This window comes from Heteronotia binoei, chromosome 7 (assembly GCF_032191835.1).
Source record: "Heteronotia binoei isolate CCM8104 ecotype False Entrance Well chromosome 7, APGP_CSIRO_Hbin_v1, whole genome shotgun sequence".
Lineage (NCBI taxonomy): Eukaryota > Metazoa > Chordata > Lepidosauria > Squamata > Gekkonidae > Heteronotia > Heteronotia binoei.
In genome coordinates, this window is record NC_083229.1 from 105,048,621 (window position 1) to 105,076,179 (window position 27,559).

General features: G+C 46.1%; 1 protein-coding gene across 1 annotated transcript; it reads right to left on the reverse strand.

Annotated features, from left to right (window-relative positions):
• Positions 1–11,354: 11,354 nt before the first annotated feature.
• Positions 11,355–16,080, reverse strand: SOX4 (SRY-box transcription factor 4). The gene has a single exon (XM_060244146.1). It carries the CDS (start codon positions 15,096–15,098, stop codon positions 13,827–13,829), a length of 1,272 nt encoding a protein of 423 aa, XP_060100129.1. The 5' UTR covers positions 15,099–16,080; the 3' UTR covers positions 11,355–13,826.
• Between the last annotated feature and the right edge of the window lie 11,479 nt (positions 16,081–27,559).

Genomic DNA, 27,559 nt, shown 5'->3' on the forward strand with positions numbered 1-27,559 from the left:
AATATTGGTAGCCTAGGATCGAATTTCCTCTGCCTTCCTTCATCTGCATTAGACTCAACTAGCTCTGGTAGTGTCATACCCATCCCATGTTTTTAATTCAAAGAGCTGCTTAAGAAGGAGGAATCTAAGATTTCAGGTAGGTACTATGTTTGAATACACCTGTTAACATTTTTCTGTACAAGATAATCTGTGAAATAAATTGCATACGATAGCACAGCACCGTATCCTAACTCATTAACATCCCTTAATTCTTTAAACATATACAAACTACAGACTTTTATGTCCAAGCAGAAGCTTTATATTATGAACACTGATTTTGTCACCAGGGTTGAAGATGGAAATCTCCAATGACATCCAAATGCAAATGACGTGAAAAATCAAGATTTTCAACCAGACTTACACCACTGTTCAAAAATAGTTACAGAGAAAGCACCAAACCTCAAATTTAACAGGGTGCTCACATTTAGATAGCACAAAAAAAATTGTTTAGTTGAAGACTTCAACATTCAGTCTCAGCATGCTAGGTGAAGGGAGAAGCACTGGAACACAAGTCAGACAATTAACTATATTCTTATACAGAGAGCCAGTTTGGTGTAGTGGTTAAGAATAAAGACTCTAATCTGGGAGAACCATGTTTGATTCCCCACTCATCCACATGCACCTGCTGGTGTGACCTTGGGTCAGTCACAAGTTCTCTTAGAGCCGTTCTCTCAGAGCTCTCTCAACTCCACCTACCTCACAGGGTGTCTTGCTGTGGGGAGGGGGAAAAGAAGGGAAATTGTAATTAACTCTGAGACTCCGAGCGAAGGGCAGGGTATAATCCCAACCTCTTCTGTTATGTCTCTAAGTAACAAATAACTTTTTAGGCTTTATGGATGAGATAGACCACATTGATTACTAGTAAATGAACTTTCTACATGAGATCACTACTACTGTTTTAAGTTTTCAAAATCAGGCATATACATTTAAGATCTCATAGGTCTTAAGGCAATGGTACTCATTCCACAGCTTGTGGAGATACACATTCACAATTACCATCAACCAGAAGTGCTGTATGACTACTGTATGGCACAAACAGATACCACGGGTGAATTCAACTTTCCTCTAAGTAGCCTTCCAACCAGGGCCAGTTCTAGACTGTCTGGCACCCTAGGCAAGGCTAACTTCTGGTGCCCCCCCCCATAACATCACTGAGTCACATGGGGGGCACCCGATTTTCCACCCCCAGAAGGCCAGCGCCCTAGGCAATTGCCTAGTTTGACTAATGGCAGGGTGGCCCTGCTTCCAGCCAAAGTGGCTGAGAGAGCAATGGAAACTGGAAAAGCAGCTAGATCCCAGTTCAGTAGCCCCTTAGAGACCAATAAGAGGTGTGTGTGTGCGCGAGCTACTGGAGTGGAATCTAGCTGTTCAATTGCAGAGCAACCCTTTGAAGTTGAAGGAAGGCTCCTTACACTGGAAGACTTCAAATCTGAGCCACAAGGAAAGGGGTGGTGGTGGTGGTATAAAGTGTCATAGCCAATTTATGGTGATTTCATAGGGCTTTCAAGGCAAGCAATTAAGCAGAGGTGGTTTGTCAGTGTTTTCTTCTGCCCTGGATAGCCCAGGCTAGCGTAATCTCATCAGATCTCACAAGCTAACCAACGTTGGCCCTGTTTAGTATTTGAATGGGAAATCACCAAGGAGGTCCAGGGTCATGACGTAGAAGCAGGCAGTGGCAAATCACCTCTGAACATCTCTTGCCTTGAAAACCCAAGGGAGCACTGTAACTCAGCTGTGACTTGATGGCCAAAAAAAAGGTGGGGTATAAGTTTTTTAATGAATAGGTGAACCAAGTTTGCTCTGTAGAGGGGTAGGATCAATTATAGTATTTTAAGTATTAGATGCATAATTATCACCTTTTAAAGTATCAGAGTACTTCTGAGCACACAGGGTTGTCTCTATCCAATACTACGGGACGGCTTCCCCTCACTGCCTTCTTGCTGTCTCCTCAGCATGAATTACAGCAACTCAGGCAAGACAGTAAGGCAGTGAGGCAAGGAGAGTAAAGCTGCAGCCAGGTTGCTCTTTTCCTGGGTGAGTCCCGTGGTCGTCTTTGCAGCCGGATTGCTCTCCTCCTGATAGCCATTTGGGTGCTAGGATGAGTGTGCAAAGGCCATGAAGAAGGGTAGGGAGTAGCTGGAAAAGATGTACCCTTTACTTTCATCCCTAGCATGAAGCCTGCAACTTACTTATCCTCCAGTTCCTGCAGTGGCAGCTGTTTGAAGGTGGGAACTATCTGCCATCCACAAACCCCACAGGGCAATGACCTTGCTCACTCCCTTGGGATATGAGCAGGTGTCACATTGAGGAATAGCGCCAAGAAATAGAGGTGATGCAAGCCAGACCAATCACAATCTATGATACTCATTCAGTGGGTTGGGAGCCACTTATGGCTCTTTGGAGCACTGTTCCCCAATAAGGCACCTATTCTGTCTTTCAGGAAAGTACTTGCCCCGGTAGAGCTTGTGGTTGACAGGGTTCTTACATTGAAACAGTCATCAGGTAAGGTCTCTCGAGGTACAGGTGACATGTCGCAACTGGGGGAAAAATATGGCTCTTGGTTTATAATTGCAAATGTGGAAATCCACAAGCTGTGGCATGAGTACCACTAACTCAGAGCGATTTTTCTTCAGTGAGCATGTATAAGAAGAGCCTTGCTGTGTCCAGAGAGTATGATTGGATGGCATAGTCTGCTGCAGCTAATACATATGGATCCAATCAGCAGATGGATGGGAGACCTAGGAACCCCTGTATGTTGTTTCAAGCTCTATCATGGAAAAATGGCAAGACAGAAATGTATTAAGTTCAGGGCTTTTTTGTAGCAGGAACTCATTTGCATATTAGGCCACCCCCACCCCCAATGTAGCCAATCCTCCAAGAGCTTCCAGGGCTCTTAGTGCAGGGCCTACTGTAAGCTCCAAGATTGGCTACATCAGGGGTGTGTGGCCTAATATGCAAAGGAATTCCTGCTACAAAAAAACAAGTCCTGCTTCATAACCTTCAGCTAAGATACAAACCAGCCCCAGGTTGACTCAGCCTTCATTCCTTCCGAGGTCGGCAAATTGAATACCCAGCTTGCTTGGCGGTAAGGGTAGATGACTGGGGAAGGCAATGGCAAACCACCCCGTAAAAAGTCTGCCGTGAAAAAGTTGTGAAATCACCTCAGAGTCAGAAACGACTGGTGCTTGCACAGAGGACTACCTTTACCTTTAAGATATAAACAATACATGCTGCAGGCAATGTTCTCTCTAGGATGCAGTCTTGTGAGCAAAAATTCTACATTGTGAACTACTGGCATTAAAGTTGTGAGCTACTGCATAAATTAGTGTGCTCTGGGGTCATCCTTCCTGAGCTAAGACAAAAATGTGTAAGCTGGAGGCTAAAAATAAACAGGTTGCTTACCTGTAACTGATGATCTTCGAGTGGTCATCTGTGCAGTCACACACATGGGTCTTGCCGCAGGCAATGAATCCATTCCTCGGAGTTCCAATAGCTCGCCTATAGCGCTTTTGGCGCGCTCCCCTCCCGCCCTGGGGAGCAGGCAGCGACAGCGCATGCCTGGAGCGGGGGGGGGAGCGCCCATTCCACTCAGTTTCTTCCAGCCGCCGCTGACATAAACACAGTACAGAGTTAGATAACCATCACAGGAAGCCAGCAGCGGGGAAGGCTGGGTGGGCGTGTGTGACTGCACAGATGACCACTCGAAGATCATCAGTTACAGGTAAGCAACCTGTTTATCTTCTTCGTGGTCTCTGTGCAGTCCCACACATGGGTGACTAGCCAGCTGAGTAACCTGGAGGAGGGTGCTGGTAAAAGAAGATAGTTAGTCACATAAGAAAACAGATCATAGTCGAATATCTAGAAGCAGAGGCCAAAAACACTCACCATACTTCAGTGGAAGATGGATCGGAGGACTGCTTGGCCGAAGGAGGCGTCCCGTCTCGCACGAACGTCCAAAGCATAATGGGAGACGAACGTGGAAGGAGAGGACCACGATGCAGCCGCACAGATGTCCTCTAGAGAGACGCCCTGTAGAAAGGCCGAAGACGTCGAGACCGCTCTAGTAGAGTGGGCCTTAAGGCCTTCGGGAGGAGGCTGTTTAGCCAGTTCGTAACACAACCTGATGGCACTAACTACCCATTTAGAAAGTCTCTGGGTAGAGATTTTGTGTCCTTTGCGTGGTTTGCCGTAGGCCACAAACAGGTTAGGGTCCTTACGGAAAGGTTGTGTGCGATCCAGATAGAAGGCTAACGCCCTTCTGACGTCCAGTGAATGCAGCGATCGCTGTCCCTGGTCGGATGGGTTGGGGAAAAACGTTGGTAGCGAAGTGGAGGTAGATAGATGAAACTTGGAGACAACCTTAGGGAGGAATGTAGGATCTGGTCGTAAGACAACCTTGTCCCTATGAAAGATGGTGTAGGGAGGGTCAAATCGGAAGGCACATAAGTCACTTGCCCGCTTACCAGAGGTAAGGGCTATTAGCAATGCTGTCTTCCAGGAAAGAAGATTGAGCTGTATTGTCGCCATGGGTTCAAAGGGTGCCTTCATGAGACAGGAAAGAACAAGGGATAAACTCCACGTTGGGACGAACGGTTTAACAGGTGGATGCAGGTGCAGCATTCCCTTAAGGAAGGATTTAGATAAGGGGTGAGAGAAGACCGTCCTGCCATCGATAGTGTCATGGAATGCAGAGATGGCGGAGAGGTGTACTTTAAGTGAAGAGTAGCAGAGGCCTGATCTCTGCAGGGATAAGAGATAATCTAGGATCAGGTTTAGAGGTGTTACTTCAGGCGTTAGGTGATAGGGTGCAACGAAGGAACAAAAGCGCTTCCATTTGCGTTGGTACGAAAGTCTGGTGGAAGGCTTCCTTGCGTTGAGAAGGATATTGGTCACTTCTGTGGAGAAGCAGGAGAGTGTATTCTCCAAGCAGTGAGGGCCAGAACCCGAGGGTTGTGATGAAGTACCTGGCCGTTCGCCTGCGATAGGAGGTCTCCCACGACCGGGAGGCGTCGGTAAGTGTGTTGTGACATTTGCAGTAGTCTGGTGAACCATGGTTGCCGTGGCCACCACGGTGCGATAAGGATGCAGTCCGTGCCATCCCGTGCGACCTTTGTCAAAACTCGTGTCAGTAGGGGGGTTGGCGGAAAAATGTAGTGGAGGGGACCCCTCCAGAGATGTAGGAAGGCATCGTTGCCCTTCCTGCAGTAGAAGCGACGACATTTGGCATTGTCCCTGGAGGCAAAGACGTCCACCTTGGGAGTACCGAAGCAGGTGAAGATCCGACGAAGGTATGTCAGATTGATGGACCATTCGTGGTCGTCTATGCGTAGCCTGCTTAGTGAGTCTGCCAGCACATTCTCCACACCTGGGAGGTGGATGGCGGTCATGTGGATGGTGTGTTTGATACACCACTCCCAGAGCAGTATGGCTATGCGGCACAGTCGAAGAGATCTGGTGCCTCCCTGCTTGTTCACATAGAAGACTGTTGCCATATTGTCGGTGGAGATCTGGATATGGCGACCCCCGATGAGAGGGAGGAAGGATTGGAGGGCTCTGTGTACCGCAATTAGCTCTAAGCAGTTTATGTGGAGGGTCCTCTCCTGAGGAGTCCAGAGACCTCTGACAGTCTTGCCTTCTAAGTGGGCTCCCCATCCCCACATGGAGGCGTCTGTTGTCACGGTAGCCGTTGGAGTAGTTGGTAGGAACGGCATGCCCTCGAGGAGGTTCTCGAGGATAGTCCACCAGGTGAGAGAAGGAAGGACTCTCTTGGGGACGGTAAGCAGGGTGCTCTGAGGTTGCACATGAGGACGGTAGGCACGTACGAACCAGAGCTGAAGTGGTCTCATTCGTAGTCTGGCGAAGAGGAGAACTGCTGTAGTAGCGGCCATCAGACCCAGAAGGCGTTGAATAGTTAGGGCCGATTGGGTGGGGTGTAGCTGGACCAGCCTGGCAAGGCTGATGATTGTCATAGCACGGTCTTCTGGGAGGAAGGCACGTTGTATAGAGGTGCGGAGATGGGCCCCTATGAAGTTGAGATGTTGAGTGGGGGTGAAGTGAGATTTGGTGACATTCACCCTCAGGCCTAGAGACGCCAGGAGGAGAAGGGCTGCGTGGAGATTGGCCTCGAGCTGATTTGGAGTTGGTGCAATGAGGAGCCAATCGTCTATGTAAGGGAAGACTGTGATGTTGCGGAGTCGAAGAGCAGCTGCCACCACCGCCATGCACTTTGTAAACACCCTGGGTGCTGTGGAAAGGCCGAATGGTAGGGAGACGTACTGAAAATGATGTTGGCCCATCGCAAACCGGAGATATCTGCGATGCTGAGGTCGGATAGTCACATGGAAGTAAGCGTCCTGAAGATCTAGGGAAGCCATCCAGGAATTCTTTGGAATGAGAGGCAAGATGGACTGCAGCGAGATCATTCTGAATTTCCTGTACTCGATGAATTTGTTCAGCTTCCGAAGATCTAGAATAGGACGCTTGCCTCCATCCCTCTTGGGGACCAGGAAGTATCTTGAGTAGAACCCTGTTCCCCGATGTTGGGGGGGAACAGGTTCTATGGCTTTTTTCTGGAGCAAGTCCAGAATCTCCTGATGGAGGTGATGGGATGGGGGGGTAGCGACAAAGTAGTGGTGGCGAGGTAGCGAAGCGAACTCTATTGCGTACCCCAGGCGTACGATGGTGAGTACCCAGGAGTCGGTTGTAATTGAACTCCAAGTCTTGTAGAAAGGGGAGAGACGTGACTGTATGGGGAAGTCAAAGAGACTGCTTGTTAGGGGGGGACGATTTTTTAGACTGCTGAGAGCGCTGCCTTTGCTGGAAAGAAGGCTTTTGTTGCGCAGGTCTTCTCTTCCAATATTCGGCCTGCTTAGGAGAACGCTGGCGTCTTTGGAAAGATGGTTTCCAAGGTTGTTTGCGAGTGAAAGGTTGCGTAGGTGGTTGAGATACTCCCAGGCGCTTGGCCCTTTTACGACCATCGTCAACGGAAGACAAGACTTCATCAGTGGAAGCATGAAAGAGGCCCAGGCCGTCGAAGGGAAGATCCTCTATCTTCTGCTTGATGTCGGGTTGAAGATTTGTGGATCTTAGCCAAGCATGACGACGCAAGGCAACTGAGGAAGCGAAGACGCGGGAGGAACAGGAGACCGCATGGCGAATTGAATTAATCTGTTGTTTGGAGACCCTGGAGAGCTCAGAAACCAGGGCTGATGCTGTTCTCTGGGAGGAATCAGGAAGCGAAGGTATCAGTGGTGTGAATTGGTTCGCCAGATTAAAAGTATAAGCGGCGAAATAAGCTAGATAATTGTTAAGCTTCGAGTTGGTGGAAGCAAGTGTGAAGATTTTCCGTGCCAAGGTGTCTAATTTCCTCCCTTCACGATCTGGAGGCGTGGGATGTCTGGAGGGTTTGGTCTTCATGGCAGAATGAACAATAATAGAGTTCGGAGCCGGATGTGAGGCGAGGAACTTAGCGTCGGGGGCATGGACTCGATAGAGGGAGTCCAGCCTCTTTGAAGTGGGGGGTACGGAGGCAGGTTTGTCCCAAGTCTCCTGAAGACCCTCCAAGTGCACCGGTAACATCGGAAGCAAGGACCCGGGCGGAAAGTCCGACTGCACCAAGTCATGTACCATGTCCGACACCTTGGGGGAGTCCGCCTGGAGAGGTATTTTCAGTGCCTCCGCCATCGAAGTAATTAGGTTGAGGTACGCCTTGGATGCATCCGACGGAGAGAGCCGGAGCTGTTGTGCGGGGTCGGAAGGGATAGATGGAGAGTGGTCTTCCGAATCCGAGGAGGCAGGTGAATCCCTAACCGAGGAAGATCCCGCCGTGGAGGGAGAAGGTGGATGAACGATCGGTTCCGAGATGGGAGCTGCAGGTTCCGAGGTCTTGGGGGGAGACCGAAGTCGAGAATCCGGGGCCACGGATACAGTGGCAGAAGCGGTGCGGGGTTTGGCCACGTCTCGGTACCGAGGGTGCTCGCGTTGTTGACGCGAGGAGCCAGCCTCTTGCTCAGATGATAGAAGGCGGTTAAGGAGTCTGGGTGAGTACTCGAAATGGCTTCGAGGGTCACGAAGTCGAGAAGGACGGTCGAAGTGGAGTTGAGGTGAGTCCTCGCGTCGGGTTGGGCGTGCGTAACGAGGCCGAGGCGAACCCCCATAACGGATCCGTGGAGTAACGGGATCACGATGGTAGTAAGAGCCGGAGTCCTGATATCTGTGATGGACGTCCCAATCGGAGTGCGAACCGGAATGGTGACGAGACCGACCTTGTCGAGGTGAGGGCGATCTGGAAAGGGGAGAGTATTCATATCGCCTTCTGGAGTAGTAGTCTTGCTGTTCAAAGTAGACAGAGGAACCGGAGTCGTGGCGGCTGCGCGGAGAGCGTGATCGGATTCGAATCCGATGGGAAGAGACTTGAGTTGCCGATTCACGGTACAGCGGAGAGAGTGCAACGTCGTGGAAGGAGTCAGGACGCAAAGATGGGCGTAGATAGGTCTGTGTCGGGTCGGTGGTGCGGTCGGGTTCGAGGATCTCAGAAGGAACCACGCTATGTACTGAAGGTGATCGAGATCGAATCGGAATCACCTCCACGGCCGTGGAGGTGTGGGGTGTAAGCCGAGGCATGTCGGTGATGACGTCAACCGGGGTCGACAATTCGGACGGCAGAAGTGGTTGAGTCGAAGTCGATGGAGCAGTCGAGGCCATGGTGTTGTGGGGCTTAATGGGCGCCGAGTCCGCCGATTCGGAATGGCGAGCCGATTCGGAATGGGGAGGTTTCTTCGGCGCCGAATCCGAGTGTCGAGGCTTCTTAGGCGCCGACTCCGATTCGGAATGACGCAGCTTTTTCGAAGATTTGTGGCCGGTTTCGGCGTGCTTCGAAGGTCGTTTCCCGGACTTGTGCGTCTTTTGAGACTGAGGCGCGGCCGGGGAAGCCGAATCTCCCGCTCGAGGTGGGGGAGGCGGCGAGTCGGAGGTGGGCATAGCCCGCAAGGAGCGTTCTAAGAGGAAAGCCTGTAGTCGTGCAGCGCGGTTTTTGCGTGCCTGCTTGCCGAAGTTGGCACAATGCGGGCAGGCGTCGACTCGATGGCCTTCCCCGAGGCAGAAAAGGCAGTGACTGTGGCCGTCTGTGGTGGGGATTTTAGCCCCACAGTGCCTACACTTTTTAAAGGTAACCTTCCCTTCCATACGCCCCGGACGGTGGGGGGGGGGAGGGAGGGAGGGAACGGTTGGAAAAGGAAAAGAAAAGCGCAGAAACGGTGTATTTTTTTTTTTTCTTTTTTTCAGGACGAAAAAAGGGGAAAGAGAAACGATACCAGATAAATCGGAGAGTGAAGTCCAGAAAGGAGATGAGCTGAGGAGAGACGAGCTAAGGAAGAGCGCAGCGAGGAAGGTGTTGTCCGGGCGGCGGAAAGGAAGAAACTGAGTGGAATGGGCGCTCCCCCCCCCGCTCCAGGCATGCGCTGTCGCTGCCTGCTCCCCAGGGCGGGAGGGGAGCGCGCCAAAAGCGCTATAGGCGAGCTATTGGAACTCCGAGGAATGGATTCATTGCCTGCGGCAAGACCCATGTGTGGGACTGCACAGAGACCACGAAGAAGATCTGTGAGCTAGCTCATGCTCAGTTTTGAGGGAACACTGGCTGCAGGATACTTTATCTACCTGTATCGAGATGAAATTGGGTCCATTTGGATCAATGGAACTTAATTCCCAGTAAGAGTGTGTGGCCTAATATGCAAAGGAGTTCCTGCTATTAAAAAAGCCCCTATTAGGTTACATAAACATATTAAAGTATACCCAGTCCGACCTGGGGAACTAGTATCTGCTTGCTGTTTAACTGTGCTTTGGCCATTAACTTATTGGATAGATTTGAAACCATATATGACGAGTCTGCAGAATTCGATTCCGTATAAGTATTTTATGCATATTCATTTCTGCAGTTAATGTTATAGTAATTGTTTTTCAGCATACTATCTATGTTTTGAAAAGTATATATGGTTTCTTATCATTTCTGTGTTCATTTTAAGGACATATATATTTTAAAGTCCCAGTGCTTCCCTAATGGATTCATCTTAAACTTCAGCAAAAACAAAAGTCACAAAAAATCTAGCTCAAAGACCACAATGAAAAAGCTTGTATTATAGAAAGATCCTGATTTGTTGTAAAACACTTTTTAACACTTACACCATAGTTTTCAAGGAAATAGGCCCCTTTTCTAACCCTGTAATTACCAGCTTCATAGTATCACCCAATGACACCAATCTGTTTTGTCACTGATATAAAAACATGTGTAAATAAAAGACCTGGCTCAACTTTAACTTGCATTGACAGTATAATGGCTGTTAAAATTTGAGTTTATGGGCTACACACATTCCCCACTTCACTGATCTGCAATGCAAATTCTAAGCTTTTTCATCAAAGCTGTGGCAGCAAACTCACCCACTGACCTAAAAATGTCGCACATCTGCTTAAAAAGGATTACCTAGAAGGCCATCATAGGAACTGCCAGTCAGTGAAGAAAACATAAGTAAAATAAACCACTGTTTTCAGCTGGAAAACCACTCCTCTGCTACTACTCCCTTTATGTTGAAATTATCAGGAATTTCTTTCCTATTACTTGTGTGTGAAACAGCCATATGTGAATAATTAAGAGCAGGGGTATGGTGAGATCCACCTAATTTAATTTCCATACTACTGGGGAGCACAGGAATTTATCAAACTAAATACACTTTCTAGAATGTTAAGCATGGAACCCGTTTTATTTCCTGTTACTGGGATTCTAGAAGTCCTTCAGTTGCAAAGGAAACCCTTGTGGGAATCACTATGCCTTCTCTTAGCTTCAGTGTAGACAAGACACCCAGCCAATGAAGAGAACAGAATTCCTGGCAGACAGCTACTGAGAGGGGTGAGGCAGGTTTTTCACACTGCAAGGTCAAGCTATGATGACAAATGGTTGATGGGGCCCTCAGCCACAGTCTTTGTAGCTGCATTTCATCTCCAATGGCCTACTTAGTGTAGGTATCCTATCTCCTATCACTTCTCCCTCCAGTTTTCAGCTTCGTTCAAGAAAAAATACTATTAGACTTTGCTAAGTACATCTAAATTCTAAGGAAGTATGCATGCAGCCACATACAAAGATGTAGGTAGGAGGCATCCATTTCTCTCGTCCAGTCTTTCCAGCAGGGGGATGGGATGAGATACAGAAAGCTCTCCATTAGCAGTTTTGCATTTTATGAGCATTTATTCAACTTCCATGAAGGGCGTGCAAGAACAAAGAATAACCACAAAATAATTCTGGAACAATGACAACAAGGACAGCAGAGTTTTAGGGTTCAGTTCCAGCTGATTTTATTTCCTTCAGAAAAAAAAAGGTTATTTACAGAAAGGATATTGACAATCTGACAGGCAGTGAACTTGGCAAAATTAGCCAGCTTCCCCTCCCCCCACCCCATGTTGTATTATGGGCAGATTGTTAGACAAAGATATTCCACACAGCATATTGCACAGGATGGATGACAAAAAAAAAAAAGTAAAAACCCTTAACGGAACCTCCTCGTTAGGCAGATGTCCTAGCGCCTGTCATGTTATATTAACATACATAAACACACAATCTTTTTTTTTTGCTTATTATAATACAGACTTAAATGTACAAAGATGTTTTCACTTTTTTTCTCATCTTAAACACAACAGCTATAGACCTGAATACATATGCTATCATCATGCCATAAGAGACTAAAACAATTATATTTAGCGACAAGTAGAAAGGATTAAATAGTCAAATACAAGAATGAAAAACGCAGTACATAGTGTCGCGAACTCAAATCGGCATTTAGATAGATCCAGTGGTTTAAACGGCACGGGTTTTGTTTTTTTCTTTTTTGCTTATAAAAAAGTGCAAAAGATGTGGTTTACAAGTTAAAGCTACAGGATCCCTTTTTTTCTCCTGAAAATGATCCAATTCTTTTTGTACAACATACTATGGATTCTGAGAGGGGGTTTTGTTTGTTAGAATCAGCCCTACAGCAAATTAGTCCAGCCCCTCCCTCTCAACTCATAAGCAGGTGTATTAAAAAGGGATGCTGTCTCTTTAAGAAGCCTGCAGATTGGAGTGTAAACATGATAAAATAGGGGCTGATTTTGTGTGTGTGAGAGACATTTAACCAGCGGCCCTGTTTAATCAGGAAATCCAAAACAGCAATTTACACCCCTTTATATATTTTTTACAAAAATACACTGAGAAAATAATCAAACGTTTTCATCTCTCTTCTCTTGTTTTTTTTAAAAGTGTCAAAAGTCTACATTTAAATATAAAAAAATTAAAAGTTAAAACTCTAGCCCTTCAGTGAAGGTGACATAAAAATGGTGTGGGTAACAACAGAACTACCAAAAAGAGGACAAAGTAATACAAGTAAAAAAAAATGTTTGGCCAGTATAAATACTTATAAAATGGCATCCAATTTCATTTACAAGGGGAAAAAAAGAAACATTTCAAGGATGGTTCATGAGGGTGAAAAGAAAAGATTCTTCATTTGCAGCTATAAAAGAACTCTCACACATGCACGCACACACACAGACACGGAGGAAAAATTTGGTCCTGAATATTTTTTAAAAGTCCAGCACAGATTTGAGTTGCGTTTGAATCCTTTAAAGAGTTAAGAATGAAAAAAAGCTGGTGATATTTTTGTAGGAATCAAACATAGCGCCATCTATCTGCTTTTTATATTATTCTAACACTATTTTTTTAAAAACTGCTCAACAGTCCTTTTAACAGAAATCTCAGAAAGATAGACAGGATAACATGCTATATTAAACCCCACCAGTGAAATAATCCAACACCATCACGATTCTGAGTTAAGAAAAACAAAACACATTTTCGCAAAATAAAAAATTGCCCTCCATTTCCCCTGTACCACGTCATCACAGAAAACTTGGTATGTTCTATATACCGTTCTTTATTTTATCTTTTTTTTAAAAAAAGTTCAGTGTTGTTGAAATTCCACACCTAACTTTTCTCTGTATATAAGGTGACTCAGAAAAAAACGCGGCCACCTTCGCCTTGATACGTGCAAATCCTTCTCAGTTTTATTATTATCTTCTCTTAACCGAGCTTCCAGTTCATTTTGAATACACACACCCCCTTCCCCTTCTTCTTTCTTATCTGGGTCTCAGTCGAGTTCTTGGGGCCCCTTTCTCACCACCCCATATCTCCTGTCGGTGCAGGCGAGGGGGAAGGGTCGAATGAGCATTCCCCCCCCCTCCTTTCTCTAATGCAACTCCTGCACATTTGTTTCGGACATAAACCTATAACATCGCGCCCCCCCCCACAACACACACACACGCGCGCGCACACACAGCCACCAAAGCACAATCCCCACCCCCACTCCCTTCCAATATCGATGGGCAAGAGACAGGGAAAACCTTCCGAGGGAGTGTGCAATAGTCTCTGAAACGTTGAACTTATTTCTTCAACCATTCGGACGACGAAGCAGAGGTGGGGTGGAGGGGTAAGGGGGGGGTCCACTTCCCTAAAGAGAGATACATTTTGGGGGTTATAAAAAGGGGGGGTCGATCCCTTTTTGTCATCTTAACGTGTTTTTTTTTTGGAGGGGGGACCCAAAACAAACGAACACCCCCCCCCCCCGAAGTCAGTTTCATGAAGGAAGCCAAAGAGGGAGCAACCGCGGACATTTTCGCTCCTCAGTCTGTAGCGCGGGGAAAGGGGGGTTGGTCTTCCTTCTCTCTCCGCCGCCGCCCCCAAATGCATTTCTTTTCTTCTTGCCGACGTTCCCCCCTTTTCAGTATGTGAAAACCAGGTTGGAAATGCTGGACTCGAGCCAGTCCCCCGAGATCATCTCACTTACCTCGGGCGTGCAATAGTCCGGGAACTCGAAGTGGGAGCCCGAGCCGGCTTCCAAGTGAAAATCCAGGTCCCTGTCGAGGACCGAGGAGGAGCCGAGGCTGCCCAGGGCCATGCTGTCGAAGCCCGGGCTGGGGTTGAGGTCCAACAGGTCGTCTTCGAACTCGTCGTCCGAGGAGGAGGAAGCGCAGGAGGAGCCCGACGACGACGCCGACGAGTGCGAGGTGGAGGGCGCCGGCGAGGGCGCCCTCAGGCTGGTGTAGCTGCGGTGGTCGGACGGCGAGCAGGCGCCCGGGGGGGAGACGGCGGGCTCGGCTCCTCCGACGGCGTCGTGGGGGTGGGGGTGGCCGCCGGCCCCTGCAGCGGCTCCCGCCTCGTCGTAGAGGCTGAGCGGGTCGCTGGCTTCCGTGGAAGTCGTGCTGAGCGTGGGGCTGGCAGGCACGGCGCCTCCGGGGGACGCGTGGGAGAAGAGGTAGAGCCGCTTGGCCTTCTTCTCGGGGAGGTGTTTGCCGCTCGAGGGCGAGGAGGAGCCCGGCGAGGCGGCGCGGGATTTGTACAGCGAGTGGTGCTCCGGGGGCAAGAGGGCGGCCGGCTGCTCTGACGCCGGGAACGGAGGCGAGCCTTTGCTGCTGGCGCCGCAGCCACTCAGGCTCAGCTTGGGATGCGGCTTGCCGGCGCCACTGGGGGAGAGTTTGGCGGCGCTGCCCTTCTTTAGGGCGAGTTTGGAAGAGTTGGCGGCTGCCGCGGGGGCGGCGTGGCTGCCGCCGCTGCTCTTCTCGCCCGGCTTGCCTGAGTTCGTGCCCGATTTTACCTTCTTCCTGGGCCGGTACTTGTAATCGGGGTAGTCGGCCATGTGCTTGAGGCGCAGCCGCTCCGCCTCCCGGATGAACGGGATCTTGTCGCTGTCCTTGAGCAGCTTCCAGCGCTTGCCCAGGCGCTTGGAGATCTCGGCGTTGTGCATGTCCGGCGACTGCTCCATGATCTTCCGCCGCTCGATCTGAGACCACACCATGAAGGCGTTCATGGGACGCTTGATGTGCCCGCTGGGCGTCTTGCACCAGCTCGGGTCGTCCGCTTTGCCCCCCGTCGAAGCGGTCGAGCCCGGCGTGGGAGAGGAGGCGATGCCCAGCTCGATGCCGGCTCCTGAGTCCGAGTTCTCGCCGGCCAGAAGCGCTTCCGTGTTCTCCGCGTTGTTCGTCTGCTGCACCATCTCTGGGGCTCGCACGCGGCGGCGGCGGCGACTGTGGGGAGATCGGCGGGGCTCAGTTTGGCACCGGCTTGAGACAAGGCACGCAACTTTTCCCAGCCACTCGGCCGCCTTTTGCAAACGCTCCGCTCGCTCTTGTTACTAAGGCACGGTCCCCCTCTGGGTAGTAGTAGTTGTAGCTCCACACACCGTTTTTTTTTCTCTCTCCGGCACTCGCTTGCACGTCTTTATCCCAACTTTGCACCGGGAATCTAACTGCTGGAGCCCGGCTCAAAGTGGAAACAGTTTCCTTTTTTTTTTTTTTTAACCGACCGCCAATCCGAGTTCTCCTTTTTCTTCTTCTTCTAACCTCTTCCCCAACCCCGGAGTTCACAAGTGCTTTTTTTTCACTCTTTCTGTGCTCGAGGTGCTTCAGCAAAAGCAGCACGCCCACTGTTCAAACTCTCTGGTTTCTCTGAAAGGCAAAGCAAAACACCCGAGGGGGAAAAATCCTACCTCCCGCAAAACAAAAATCCCACCAATAATTAAAAAAAAATCTTGCAGGACTCGTGGTAGAGGAATCAGAAGTTTGTTCGGTTGTTTTTCAGCGATTTGCAAGGGATTAGAGGAAAAAAAACGCCCCGCTCATACAACCAAGTAGTATTAATAAATGTGTGTCTTCCTGGTAAGAAGAGCGGTGACTGGTGCAATAAATATATTTAGTCCCGTCTCGTTTTCCCTTGGATGCAGAGCCCCAAAGAGAGGAAAGAGACATGTACGAACCGGGGCCATGCAACTGAAGTGTCTCCCCACTCTTACACACTTTCTCCTGCTGCAGCTTAGAGCGGACCCCAATTCCGCCTCGCGCCTCTTTATCCTTTCACAGTCATTTTTTGGACCAATCACAGGCTGTATCCAACGCTTCGTCGTGCCAAACCCCACCCCCTCAGCTCCCATTGGCTTGGAATCCAATGCAATAATAATCACCGCGTGCAATGAGAAGCTCCAAATCTGACCTCATTCCAATTTACACAGCAAACTTTTTAAAAGGGCCAGAAGTGCAGCTGAGATTTCTGAGCCCCCCTGTTTTATTTGCATTTCTCCTCCTACTTCTCCATGTATGTGTGTGAGCGTGTGTGCACGCGCGCGCGCGGGGAAGCGTGCGTGTGATACTACAGTAAAGGGTGGGGGAGAGAAATGAGCTCTGCCCGTTGTACTAGAGAAAAGGGGGATGGAGAGAAAACAAACGCAGCATTAGAAGCTTTGGCTTCTTCATGAAAGGAAAAGTGACTATTAGTGAGCGTTTCATCGAGATAAAAACAACAACACACTTGATGATGAGCCAGCTAGACCGATAAAGCAATAGCGAAAATGTATGCAAAAAATTGGCATCGCCACTATCTTCTGTTTAAAAGGCTAGGAGCAGTACACCGCACCTTTCTTAACCTGATTCATAGGACCAGGGAATACATCCTTTTCCAGTTTAATACTGCTCACTTATGTAGGCAGTATGTGTAAACAAAATCCACACAGAGAGCAGCAATTTGTACACGGTACAGTAGTTTCTATTTGCTCCTTTGCGAAGAAGAGAGTGCAAGGGTGGTTGCTTTTTCCAGGGGGGGGGGTGGAATATATCCTGACCTCTAGTCAGCCTAGCCCCATCATTCCATGCAGGAGGGTTAGGAAGATGGGAACCCACATCTGTCACAGATTTCTTGTAAGGTGGAATGATTTACATGGAGCATTGTGTCAGAGCGTCTTCCTTTCCCCTCCCCCCCTTTCCATCTCTAGTGGAGATGCAGAAAGCCTCTCCTATGAAAAGCTCTGATAGCCAAGAAGGCTGGATATTATCATCAATAGGAAGCTTTAAAAAAAGTAAAGTAGGTATCCATTATTATTCACACTCTTAAATACCATCTGTTTTCATATAGGAAGAAGCTGTATTTTTTTTTCTTTTATAAACACAGTGTTTGAAGGAATGAAGGTATGTGAGAATAATACAGATCCTATAGCACTCATCTAGGAAAGACCTGAAGATGGGGAGGTATTTTATTTACAATCACCCATCACTTGATTATTGCAAGTGTGTAGAAAAACATCTATTCAACCTAAGCTTTCCATGATAAAGTCCAAATAATATGATCCTAATAATATGAAGAGCCTGCAGCAAGTCACTGAATGCTATTTATCAGTAAATGATAAATAGCATTCACGATAAAGCTTTCCATGTCCCCCAAATAATCTGTAGCCCTCATAAGGCCTAATGAACAGAACAGCTTGATCTGCGAGTTACAAGAAATTACTTCACAAATTTGACTTCAAAATTGTGACAGGCTAATAAACAAAAAAAAAGTTCCCAACACAGCCTTTTTAAAAAAAATAATCCTGCAGCCATAGTGCTGAACATAGAGTAATGTACCCCAAATACAAAGCTATTATTGTATTCCAATGCACAACCAAATTTAGAGTCACCTGATTCAAGGCCTAAATGACAGTAGAACTTGCATTGCCAAAATATTCCACTTCAACTATAAATAACTTTCTCTTTACAATTACACAAATACTGCAAGACACCTATTCTGAAATGCTCCAAGCAATGTTATAGAGGTTAGCAGATAAAAAGCCTACAAAAATAACTTTTAAAAAGTTATAAATAGGGGGACAATTATTTTTGTATGCAGTCATGAACTCAAATTCTGTGTATATCTCAAGTGACCAGTGATTCATTAAGAGATCTCCTTGTGTTCCAATTCTTCCCAGATTACACTTTGTCATCCCACTGAAAAAAATGATGCAAGCCTGGAGAGGAAACAATTGAGAGGTTATATGATCACCATCTTCAAGTACTTGAAGGGCTGTCTTATATAGAGGATAGTGCAGAATTGTTTTCTGTTGCCCCAGAAGGGTGGACCAGAACCAACGGCTGAAATTAAATCAAAAGAGTTTCTGGGTCGACATGTGGAACAACTTCCAGACAGTTCCAGGGCTTTTTTTGTAGCAGGAACTCCTTTGCATATTAGGCCACACACCCCTGATGTAGTCAATCCTCCTAGAGCTTACAGTAGGCCCTGTACTAAGAACCCTGTAAGCACTTGGAGAATTGGCTACATCGGGTGTGTGGCCTAATATGCAAAGGAGTTCCTGCTACAAAAGAAGCCCTGGTTAGAGCAGTTCCTCAGTGGAAAAGGCTTCCTCAGGAGGTGGTGGGCTCTCCTTCCTTGTAAGTTTTTAAACAGAGGCTAGATGGCCATCTTACAGCAATACTGATTTTGTGAATTAGGCAGATCACGAGAAGGAGGGCAGGAAAGGGGTGAGTGGGGGAGGCATTTGTTAAGTTCCTGCATTGTGCAGGGGGTTGGACTAGATGACCCTGAAAGTCCCCCCTTCCAACTCTATGATTCTATGATAAGCCCCAAAATAGTTATGATGCAGATCATCCTATGCATGTTTTCTGGAAGTAAAACATATAGGATTTAACTATGTTTACTACCAAGTAAATGGCTGAAGACTGGCATAATGACACTGCAACACAAGCAAGATCTTAGGCAGGCCTTTAATTCAGCAGGAGCTCACAGGAGCACAGTTCCTGAACCTTTCTGATGCCCCCTCACCTCCTCCCCACCTACCTTGTCCATTGAATAGTAGGGACAGCTGCATAACAATCCCTGGATTAGGAGAGTGGCCAGCCAGCCACCAAGAGCTTTGCTACACTCCCAGCAGCCCTCATTAACCCCTGGAGAAGCCCATGCCACACTTTCTCCACTTATGTGATTCTGGGTTAGGGTTGCCAATCCTCAGGTGGGGGCAGGGGATCCCCCGGTTTGGAGACCCTCCCCCTGCTTCAGGATCATCAGAAAGCGGGGGGGGGGGGAGGGGAGGGAAATGTCTGCTGGGAATTCTGTTATTCCATATGGAGATTTATTCCCATAAAAAATCATGGATAATTGATCCGCGGGTATCTGGGGCTCTTGAGGGGATGTTTTTTGGGGTAGAGGCACCAAATTTTCAATATAGCATCTAGTGCCTCTCCCCAAAATACCCCCCAAGTTTCAAAAAGCTTGGACCAGGGAGTCCAATTCTATGAGCCCCAAAAGAAGGTGCCCCTATCCTTCATTATTTCTTATGGAAGGAAGGAATTGAAAATATGTGCCGTCCCTTTAAATGTGATGGCCAGAACTCCCTTTGGAGTTCAATTATGCTTGTCACAGCCTTGATCTTGGCTCCACCCCTAAGATCTCCTGGCTCCACCCCCAAAGTCCCCAGATATTTATTGAATTGGACTTGGCAACCCTATTCTGGGTGGCAGGTGGCTTGTTGGCCTTTTTGACTGTGGGGGGTGGGATAGCCAAGGAGAGCCCCAGATGAGTGAGGCATGCTTGGGCTGGCTGGATCCAAGCAGGCCTCGCTCACCTGAAGCTCTCCTTTCTTGTGTCGGGTTGCTTTTGGCGGGGGGGGGGGGCAGCATATGCTAATGAGCACCACCACCTATTTTTCTACAAAATGACCTCTGATCTTAGGTATATTTGTAATGGTGCATTAAGTCTGAAAACAGAGGTTTTCACTTGGTATTTGGATAAGATAATCCACTGACGGAATCCTAAAGTTGGGCCAAAACATACAAATATACTAGCACCAGCATCAAATCAACCCCATGTCCAAAACTTTAAAAAGTAAAGAGTTAGTGGAGTTTGATTGTAATCACTGATTTAGCCAGCCCTGATGACAGTGATAAAGTCCTAATAATATGATCCTAATAATATGAAGAGCCTTCAGCAAGTCACTGAATGCTATTTATCAGTACTTTTTTCAACAGCTTAGATAATATTAAGACCACAATTCTATGCACACTCACTTGGAGGGCTATCCCCAATCCTATGCAAGTTTACTCAAAAAGAAGTCAAAATTCTGTAAGAGTGCATAAAAATGTGCATACGGAAGCTTACATTCTGAATGAAACTTTGTTGGTCTTAAAGGTGCTACTGGACTCCTACTTTGTTCTGTGCATAAAATTGCAGCTGGACACAAACTGAAATGCCAGTGGTTTGCGACTTTACTAGCACCATTTTTATTGTAAGCCCTGCACTTGCAGTCACTTTCCACGAAAATTTGTTTGTTTTATTCAATTTTTAGCCCGCTCTTCCCATCGGACATGCTCTGGGCAGGTTACATTATAAAGACAAGCAACAGTAAAAACAATAAAATTTAAAATATATAAAATATATAAAATCTAAAACTACAGAGTGACAATAGATACTAAAATGGCAGGTTCTGCCTCACAGACACAGCCTATTATCCAGGTCCAGCAGATCTTATAGCACTGGGCTGGAATGAAGGGGGGAGGCCAATAACAAGTGATGTCCACTGCCTCTGCTGAAAGCCTGGCAAAAGAGCTTGGTTTTATAGGCCCTATGGAATTGGAGCAGATGCCGCAGGGCCCGGATCTCCAGGGGGAGCTCATTCTATCAGGCAGGGGCCAGGGCTGAAAAGGCCCTGGCCCTCATCGAGGCCAGATGGACATCTTTGGGGCTGGGTATTACCAAAAGTTGTTGGGTCGCTGATCATAAAGACTTATGGGGCTCATACAAGGAGAGGCAGTCCTGAAGGTATGCTGGCCCCTGGCCATATAGAGCTTTAAAGGTAAGTACCAACACCTTGAACCAGATCTGGTACACAATAGGTACCCAGTGCAGTTCATGCAGCACAGGATGGATCTGTGCCCGTACAGGCGATGATGTCAACATCTGTGCAGCAGCATTCTGCACTAGCTGGAGTTTCCCACAGGTTTATATGTGGTGCTTCTCAGCAAAATGTTTATTTATTATTTGCCTGTTTACATTATTTATAGTCCACCTTTCTGACTGGGACTCAGGGCGGATTACATAGAATAAATCAGTGCAATCCATAAAATGAGACATTCAAAACAATGCCATAGGATTTGGCTTGTGGAGGTCTGGAAACCAACCAGAGGTGAAGTACAGCATTAAGTATTAACATGCTACATAAAAAGTAGGAACTTACTTACAGGAACAGATAGTACAAACTAGTATATGCAGTCCTTGGCTAACCCTTTACCCCAAGCTTCTTTCTGAAGCTCAGTCCAGATACTCATATCAAATTATTACTACTGAACTTTCTAACCTTTCTTTGTAACAATTTCTCCTCTTCCTTCTCCCACCCAGCATGCATGGCTCTTGGCTTATAAAAACTTACATCACAACAAGGTTCTATCTCAAGGCCTTTTGTTGTTTGGGCTACCTAGCCCTCTCTGTTTGGAACAACACAAGGGTGACCAAACAGTGCCCAGTATAATTTGGTCTTGTATACGCCCCACAAATTTCATCAAACGTATGTGGCACAGGCTTAATTTCAGCCTGAATTCTCCTGTTCTTATCTTCAGAGCCTGTTTTCAGGTGTGGGTAAAAACATTAACAGCCACAGTCCAACGAAATAATTTTAATTGATGTATTTCAAAGGAGAAATTTAAAAGTCTTGAACCTCCTAGACCCTAGGCAAGTTGTCTCTGTAATAAGTCCACTCTATGGGCTTATTTACAAGTAAACGCATATAGAATGGGTTAGATCAACTATACTGAAATCAGGTTAAAATGCTTTAGCTGCATTGTGCATCTTTCTCAATATTGAATAATTACAACCAGAACACATCATGATGATTAGGATTAAGAGCTGCCAGAGCAGATGTTACTTCTGGGCAAGCTTTAGCTCCAAAATAGCACATTCTCTTTATTATACCAAGATGATCACCTACCCCCTGAAACCTAAAAGTTTAGCAACAACTAGCAAAAAAAATGTATTTTCTGAAGTTAAAAAACAACTTCAGTCTAACTAGTAACTAGTAACATTCACTAAGTAAGCAATGGAAACCAATACAATTCTGGTCTTCTTAGAGGGCAGAATTTCCATGATACACAAAGTGGGTTGCTTTTATGTGGTTTTTGGCCCTCATAAAGGCTTCTGGGACTCTATAGGATAGAAAAGTGAATGAAGAGGGATGGATAAAGAGGCAGAGAGGGTTAAAGCAATTTGTCACACAATACTTCTAATTCTAAGGTCTAACCGTGCCAACCTAAAAACACTCTCTTGGCACTGTCTCATCAAATACATCTGAAAGTAGGATTCTGGGTAGCCCAACTGCTTCATAAATATCCCCCCCCCCCAGTTATATCTTTCTGGGAATGCCTGCTCTTCGCAGTTAAAAACAATGCATGCTGCTTTGAAATACTGACTGTTTGTACATATCAGCTTTACACCTACCACACTTTATTTCTAATTTATCTTGTATTTGTTTTTATGCTTCTGGAGAGATCATGCTCTATGGAAATATTGCTGTCTCTTTGTTGTTTTGTTTTGTCTGCTGAAAAAAATGGTAATTAAAAATGTAAATAAATAAATATCCCACACGCCATCCTGGGCTACTGAGGTTTATAACATGCATTGGTCTGTATTGTTAGACCTTTGTATTTACATAATTTAAGCAATATCCTATGTGAGACAACTGGGGCCTGTTTTTACTCTTCTATAAGCATAAATTATTATTTTCAGAAATGGAACGGGGAAGAGGAGGTTGTCTCAGTGCTACAGGGTTAGAAGCATCTCAGATGTCACAAAGGTGAGCTGTCTGAAGTTCTGGTTCCATGCCATATACAGCCTCTGGTACCATGAAATAGCTCTTTTGCTACCACAGTATACAGTGCTAACTGAGCTTGTTGTTAATATATTGAACTTTGTTATTAACTAACTTTGTTTTATTGGAATTCTTTGCATATCTTTCGTTGTACTATATATATAATCTGTATTTTCTCTAGTTGTGGTTTCTGAAATTTTGTGATGACCTATGCCTAAACACAATAAATTGATTGTGTGCATGATTATGGTAGCGCCATAGCATATATAACCAAGGGTCATTTTGTAGAAAAATAGGTGGTGGAGCTCATTAGCATAACTCATTAGCATCTGCTCCCCCAGCCAAAAGCAACCTGATGCAAGAAAGGAGAGCCCTGGGCAAGTGAGGCCTGCTTGGGCTGGCTAGAGATCCAGCCAGCCCAAGCAGGCCTTGCTCACCTGGGGCTCTCCTTGGCCACCCCCCCACAGTCAAAAGGCCAGCCATCCACCACCTAAAATCACATAAGGAGTGGACAAGAGGTGTCACTGGCTTCTCCAGGGGTTAATGAGGGCTGCTGGGGGTGTGACAAAGACCCTGATGACTGGCTGTCTGCCTGCTCTCCTAATCCAGAGATTGTTATGCAGCTGCACCTACTATTCAACGAAAAAGGTAGGTGAGGAGGAAGAGGGAGAAACCTCAGAAAGGTTCAGGAGCTGGGCTTCTGTGAGCTCCTGCTAAATCCGAGGCCTGTATATAACCACGCTGCTTCATACCAGCAGAATGTCCTGGGTTTGTTCACCAATGGTCTTCCTAACATTGTGTTGATTATACTTTGAGTTTGATCATACTTATTTGCCAGTGCGGTCTATTATGCATCATAAATATCTTACCCACACAGCATTAACTTAGGAAAATAGTTGTGAAATATTTCAGATCTGGGAGGAACAGGAGGAGTGCCTGCCTCAGGTCAAGTCATATGGAGGGCACAAGAGGAAAAACCCATTTGAATGCTGGAACTCTAAATGATAATATAATCTCCCAGGTGCCTTTCTAAGCATGCCTGTACTGCTTCTTCTCTCCCAGGCTACAGAATTCAAGGAATTAGCCAGTGCTTTGCCAGCATGTCAAGAATGAACCAGAACCCTAAGAGAGCAAAGTATTAGAAAAATGAAGAAAAAAAATCACACCGCTCCCTCTATAAAAACAAGCCCCATGGTATAGGGCAGGAGTTCCATCTAAGCTGTGGGGTCTTGTGAGCAAAAATTCTACTTTGTGAGCTACTGGCATTAAAGTTATAAGCTACTGCATACATTAGTTTGCTCTAGGGCCGTTTTTCCTGAGCTAAGACAAAAATGTGCGAGCTGTAGGCTAAAAAATTGTGAGCTAGCTCCCACTAATTCAGCTTAGAGGGAACACTGCTCACTACTTACTTGGTGTACTGGGAAAAAAATGCAGTCAGGGTTTGTGGCCAGCAGGAAAGAAAAGTTAGATAATGAAAGTGGGGAGCTGGGTCAGGAGGAAGCGCATGAAATGGCCATGGACATTCTAAGTCCTTCTAAGCCTCACTGCTCTCTTAACCACATTCTTATCCTTAACCTTTGGAGTTCCGTTTCCACTGATCTAGCTAGTTCTGTTTGTACCAGAGCATGAGCTGTGCTGAATTTTGGGATCACAGTTAAAGACACATAAATCCTAGAACAGAGTGGTATTGAAGGATAATATCTAGTAAACCTTCTTTCCACCAGCATGGCTGAAAAATAAGAGGAAATCAATAATGCTGGCTAGCAGCACTTTTTACACCCTCATTCTCACGGAACAGTGCATATAAAATAATATCCTGTCTATAATATCAGCTGTATCAATAATTTCTCAAAAAAAATATGAAGAAGACATTGGATTTATATTCCGCCCTCCACTCATGAGTCTCAGAGCGGCTCACAATCTCCTTTATCTCCCTCCCCCACAACAGACACCCTGTGAGGTGGGTGGGGCTGAGAGGACTCTCACAGCAGCTGCCCTTTCAAGGACAACCTCTGCCAGAGCTATGGCTGACCCAAGGCCATGCCAGCAGGTGCAAGTGGAGGAGTGGGGAATCAAACCTGGTTCTCCCAGATAAGAGTCCACACACTTAACCACTACACCAAACTGGCTCTCTCGAAGGCATCAAAATCATATTTGCAAACATCAGAGCTAACGATCGGGAAGTCTGAATATTTTAAACAGTGCTACATTAAACAAATATTTTAAAATATATAACAATGTTATGCTTATGAATTGACACTGCAAGGGAATGCTAAGATTATATGCTGGCTAGCCAGAAAAAAGTGTAAGCGGAGTCATTCAGTTAGTAGCTAAGACTATCCTGTTATCACTGTTATCACATTTTAAAAGGGCTGGACATTCTGGCTACAATCCTTAAATCGCTTCCTCAACAGGAATTTTGAGGATTTTTGATGACAACAACGGAAGCATACCGAAGCAAGTGACTGGAGGCTTTCATTTCTAATTACATTTCTTGCAAATAACCAAAATATTTCATGAAAAATAGAACGCTAGATGGCAGTGCTGAGCCTCTTCTACAGAAAAATAAGTACTCCTGGGGAAATTTCAATGCAACTAACTCAAGATATTACCCCCCCCCCCAATAATTTATTGAACAGCATACAGCTGTATGCTTCTGACTGAGTTCCAAACACTTTTTTTAAATAAATGCTTTCTTAAGGGAAAACACCACACACCTACACACATCTTTGACAGTTGGAAATTAATGCAAAATATTACCACACTGTGGGAAAATGATTTTTTTTCATTGCATTCTGTGCAAAGCATGGATGCCATAAACTGTAATACAAAGGAAAATGTGCTAGAAGTTACCTCAACAGCTGGCTCTGGTGCAAATGCCCTAATAATACTTCTGTCTTAAAGATGCAATCCTGTGCACAAGTCAGCATGCTACTAAACTTAATCTATTTCTTAGTAAACATACATAAGACAGGGCTGCTTAAGTTATTTTCATAAAAACTTGCGGCATTTACTATAGTATAACACCTCACAGTCTGTTTTCCTTTTCTGTTCTCTAGAATTAGACACAAGAGCTGTATTAAATGCCTACAGAGACACATCCTTTATGTTCCACACACACAAAGAATACCAGCTTCACTTTAATCAATCCATCAGTCCTACCTCAATTAGGGGTGTCAAACTCATTTGTTATGAGGGCAGAATCTGACATAAACAAGACCTTGTCGGTCTGGGCCATGTATGTCATAAAATGTAATTCCAGGAAGTGGAGATAGAAACGTTATAAAGGACACAGACAAGCACAATTAAAGGGGGGTTATTTAAAACTTAAAATAAAACATTAGCAATTTTGCAGTATTTTGTTTATTGAACTGTCTCTGATAACTGACACCTCTTACTCTGAATTATTTCATCAAAATCTGGAGACAATGTCTGTGCTGTAGCAATCTTGAGTATAATGTTCAGGTGTGTATATCTAAGTTGTAAACCTACTTTTGATTTATTAACATTCGTTACAGAAATCCCATGGTCAATGCTTTGAGCCTAAGACCAAGAGGAAAACATGAAATGTCTGGGCATTGTGAGCTTTTATACATAAATTGCTTCTTGTGCTGGTCAAGAACGTGAAGGCACCGTGACACAGACTGAGGCCTATGTGTTTGTCTACAAAACTATCGTCTTCCCCAGAGAAATAACTAAACTCCTATGAGACAGTGCAAGAACACAGAGACAGCAATGTATAGTGGTCAGTATCAGCCTACTTATATGGGAAGACTAGGTTAAAATCTCCAGTCTACAAAGGAAATGTGCTGGGTGAACTTGGTCTGGACATACACTTTCAGCCTAATCCAATTGACTGGTTTGTTGTTAATTCTCATCTTTCCTACTGAGAAAGACTGAATCATGAAGGCATGAATACAGAGATAAGGGAGAGGCAAAACCCAGTTGCACCCAGGAGAGCCCTGGCATAACAAGTCAACAAAACACACACACTCGATCTTGTGCGTGGGCCTGATAGCAGCCATCCGGGGGCCTCATCCAGCCCCCGGGCCGCACGTTTGACACCCCTGCACTATATTCTGGCCAGCAGAGTTACACCCTTCTCAGCCTACTGAAGTCAATGGATTTAGAAAGCTGTGTTTAGGGTGAGATTATGATTTATAACATAAATATACCAACAATATATTTTTGCATACAGAATGATACATTATGTCCTGTTTCCTCTCCCCAAGTGCTTTTTCACCCTTCATTACTGGAAGTCCCAAGCCACCTTTTCCCCAATCATGCATCCCTTAGCTGTAAATTCAGGCAAATTACAGTGTACTTTGTTTTGCTGTATTCTTTAACACCCAATCTGGGAGTCTGGATAATGGAAGAAGAGGACATTGGATTTATATTTGACCCTCCACTCTGAATCTCAGAGTGGCTTACAATCTCCTTTATCTTCCTCCTCCACAATAGACACCCTGTGAGGTAGATGGGGCTGAGAGAGCTCTCCCAGAAGCTGCCCTTTCAAGGACAGCTCTGTGATAGCTGTGGCTGACCCAAGGCCACTCCAGCAGCTGCAAATGGAGAAGTGGGGAATCAAACCTAGTTCTCCCAGATAAGAGTCCATGCACTTAACCACTACATCAAACTAGTGTAGTAAATACTTCAAGCTGAAGTAAATAGAATATGTCTTTCCCCCCTGGGGGGGGCAAAACCTTCCAAACCCTGAAGACAGGCTAGTAATTTGAATGGAGAGTGGTAGAAGTGTCTCAGGCCTACACTGGAGACTCCACAAGAGCAGGGTAAGATTCCTGGTATTTTCAGCAGAAATGAACCAGAATTCCTTCCATCCCCCC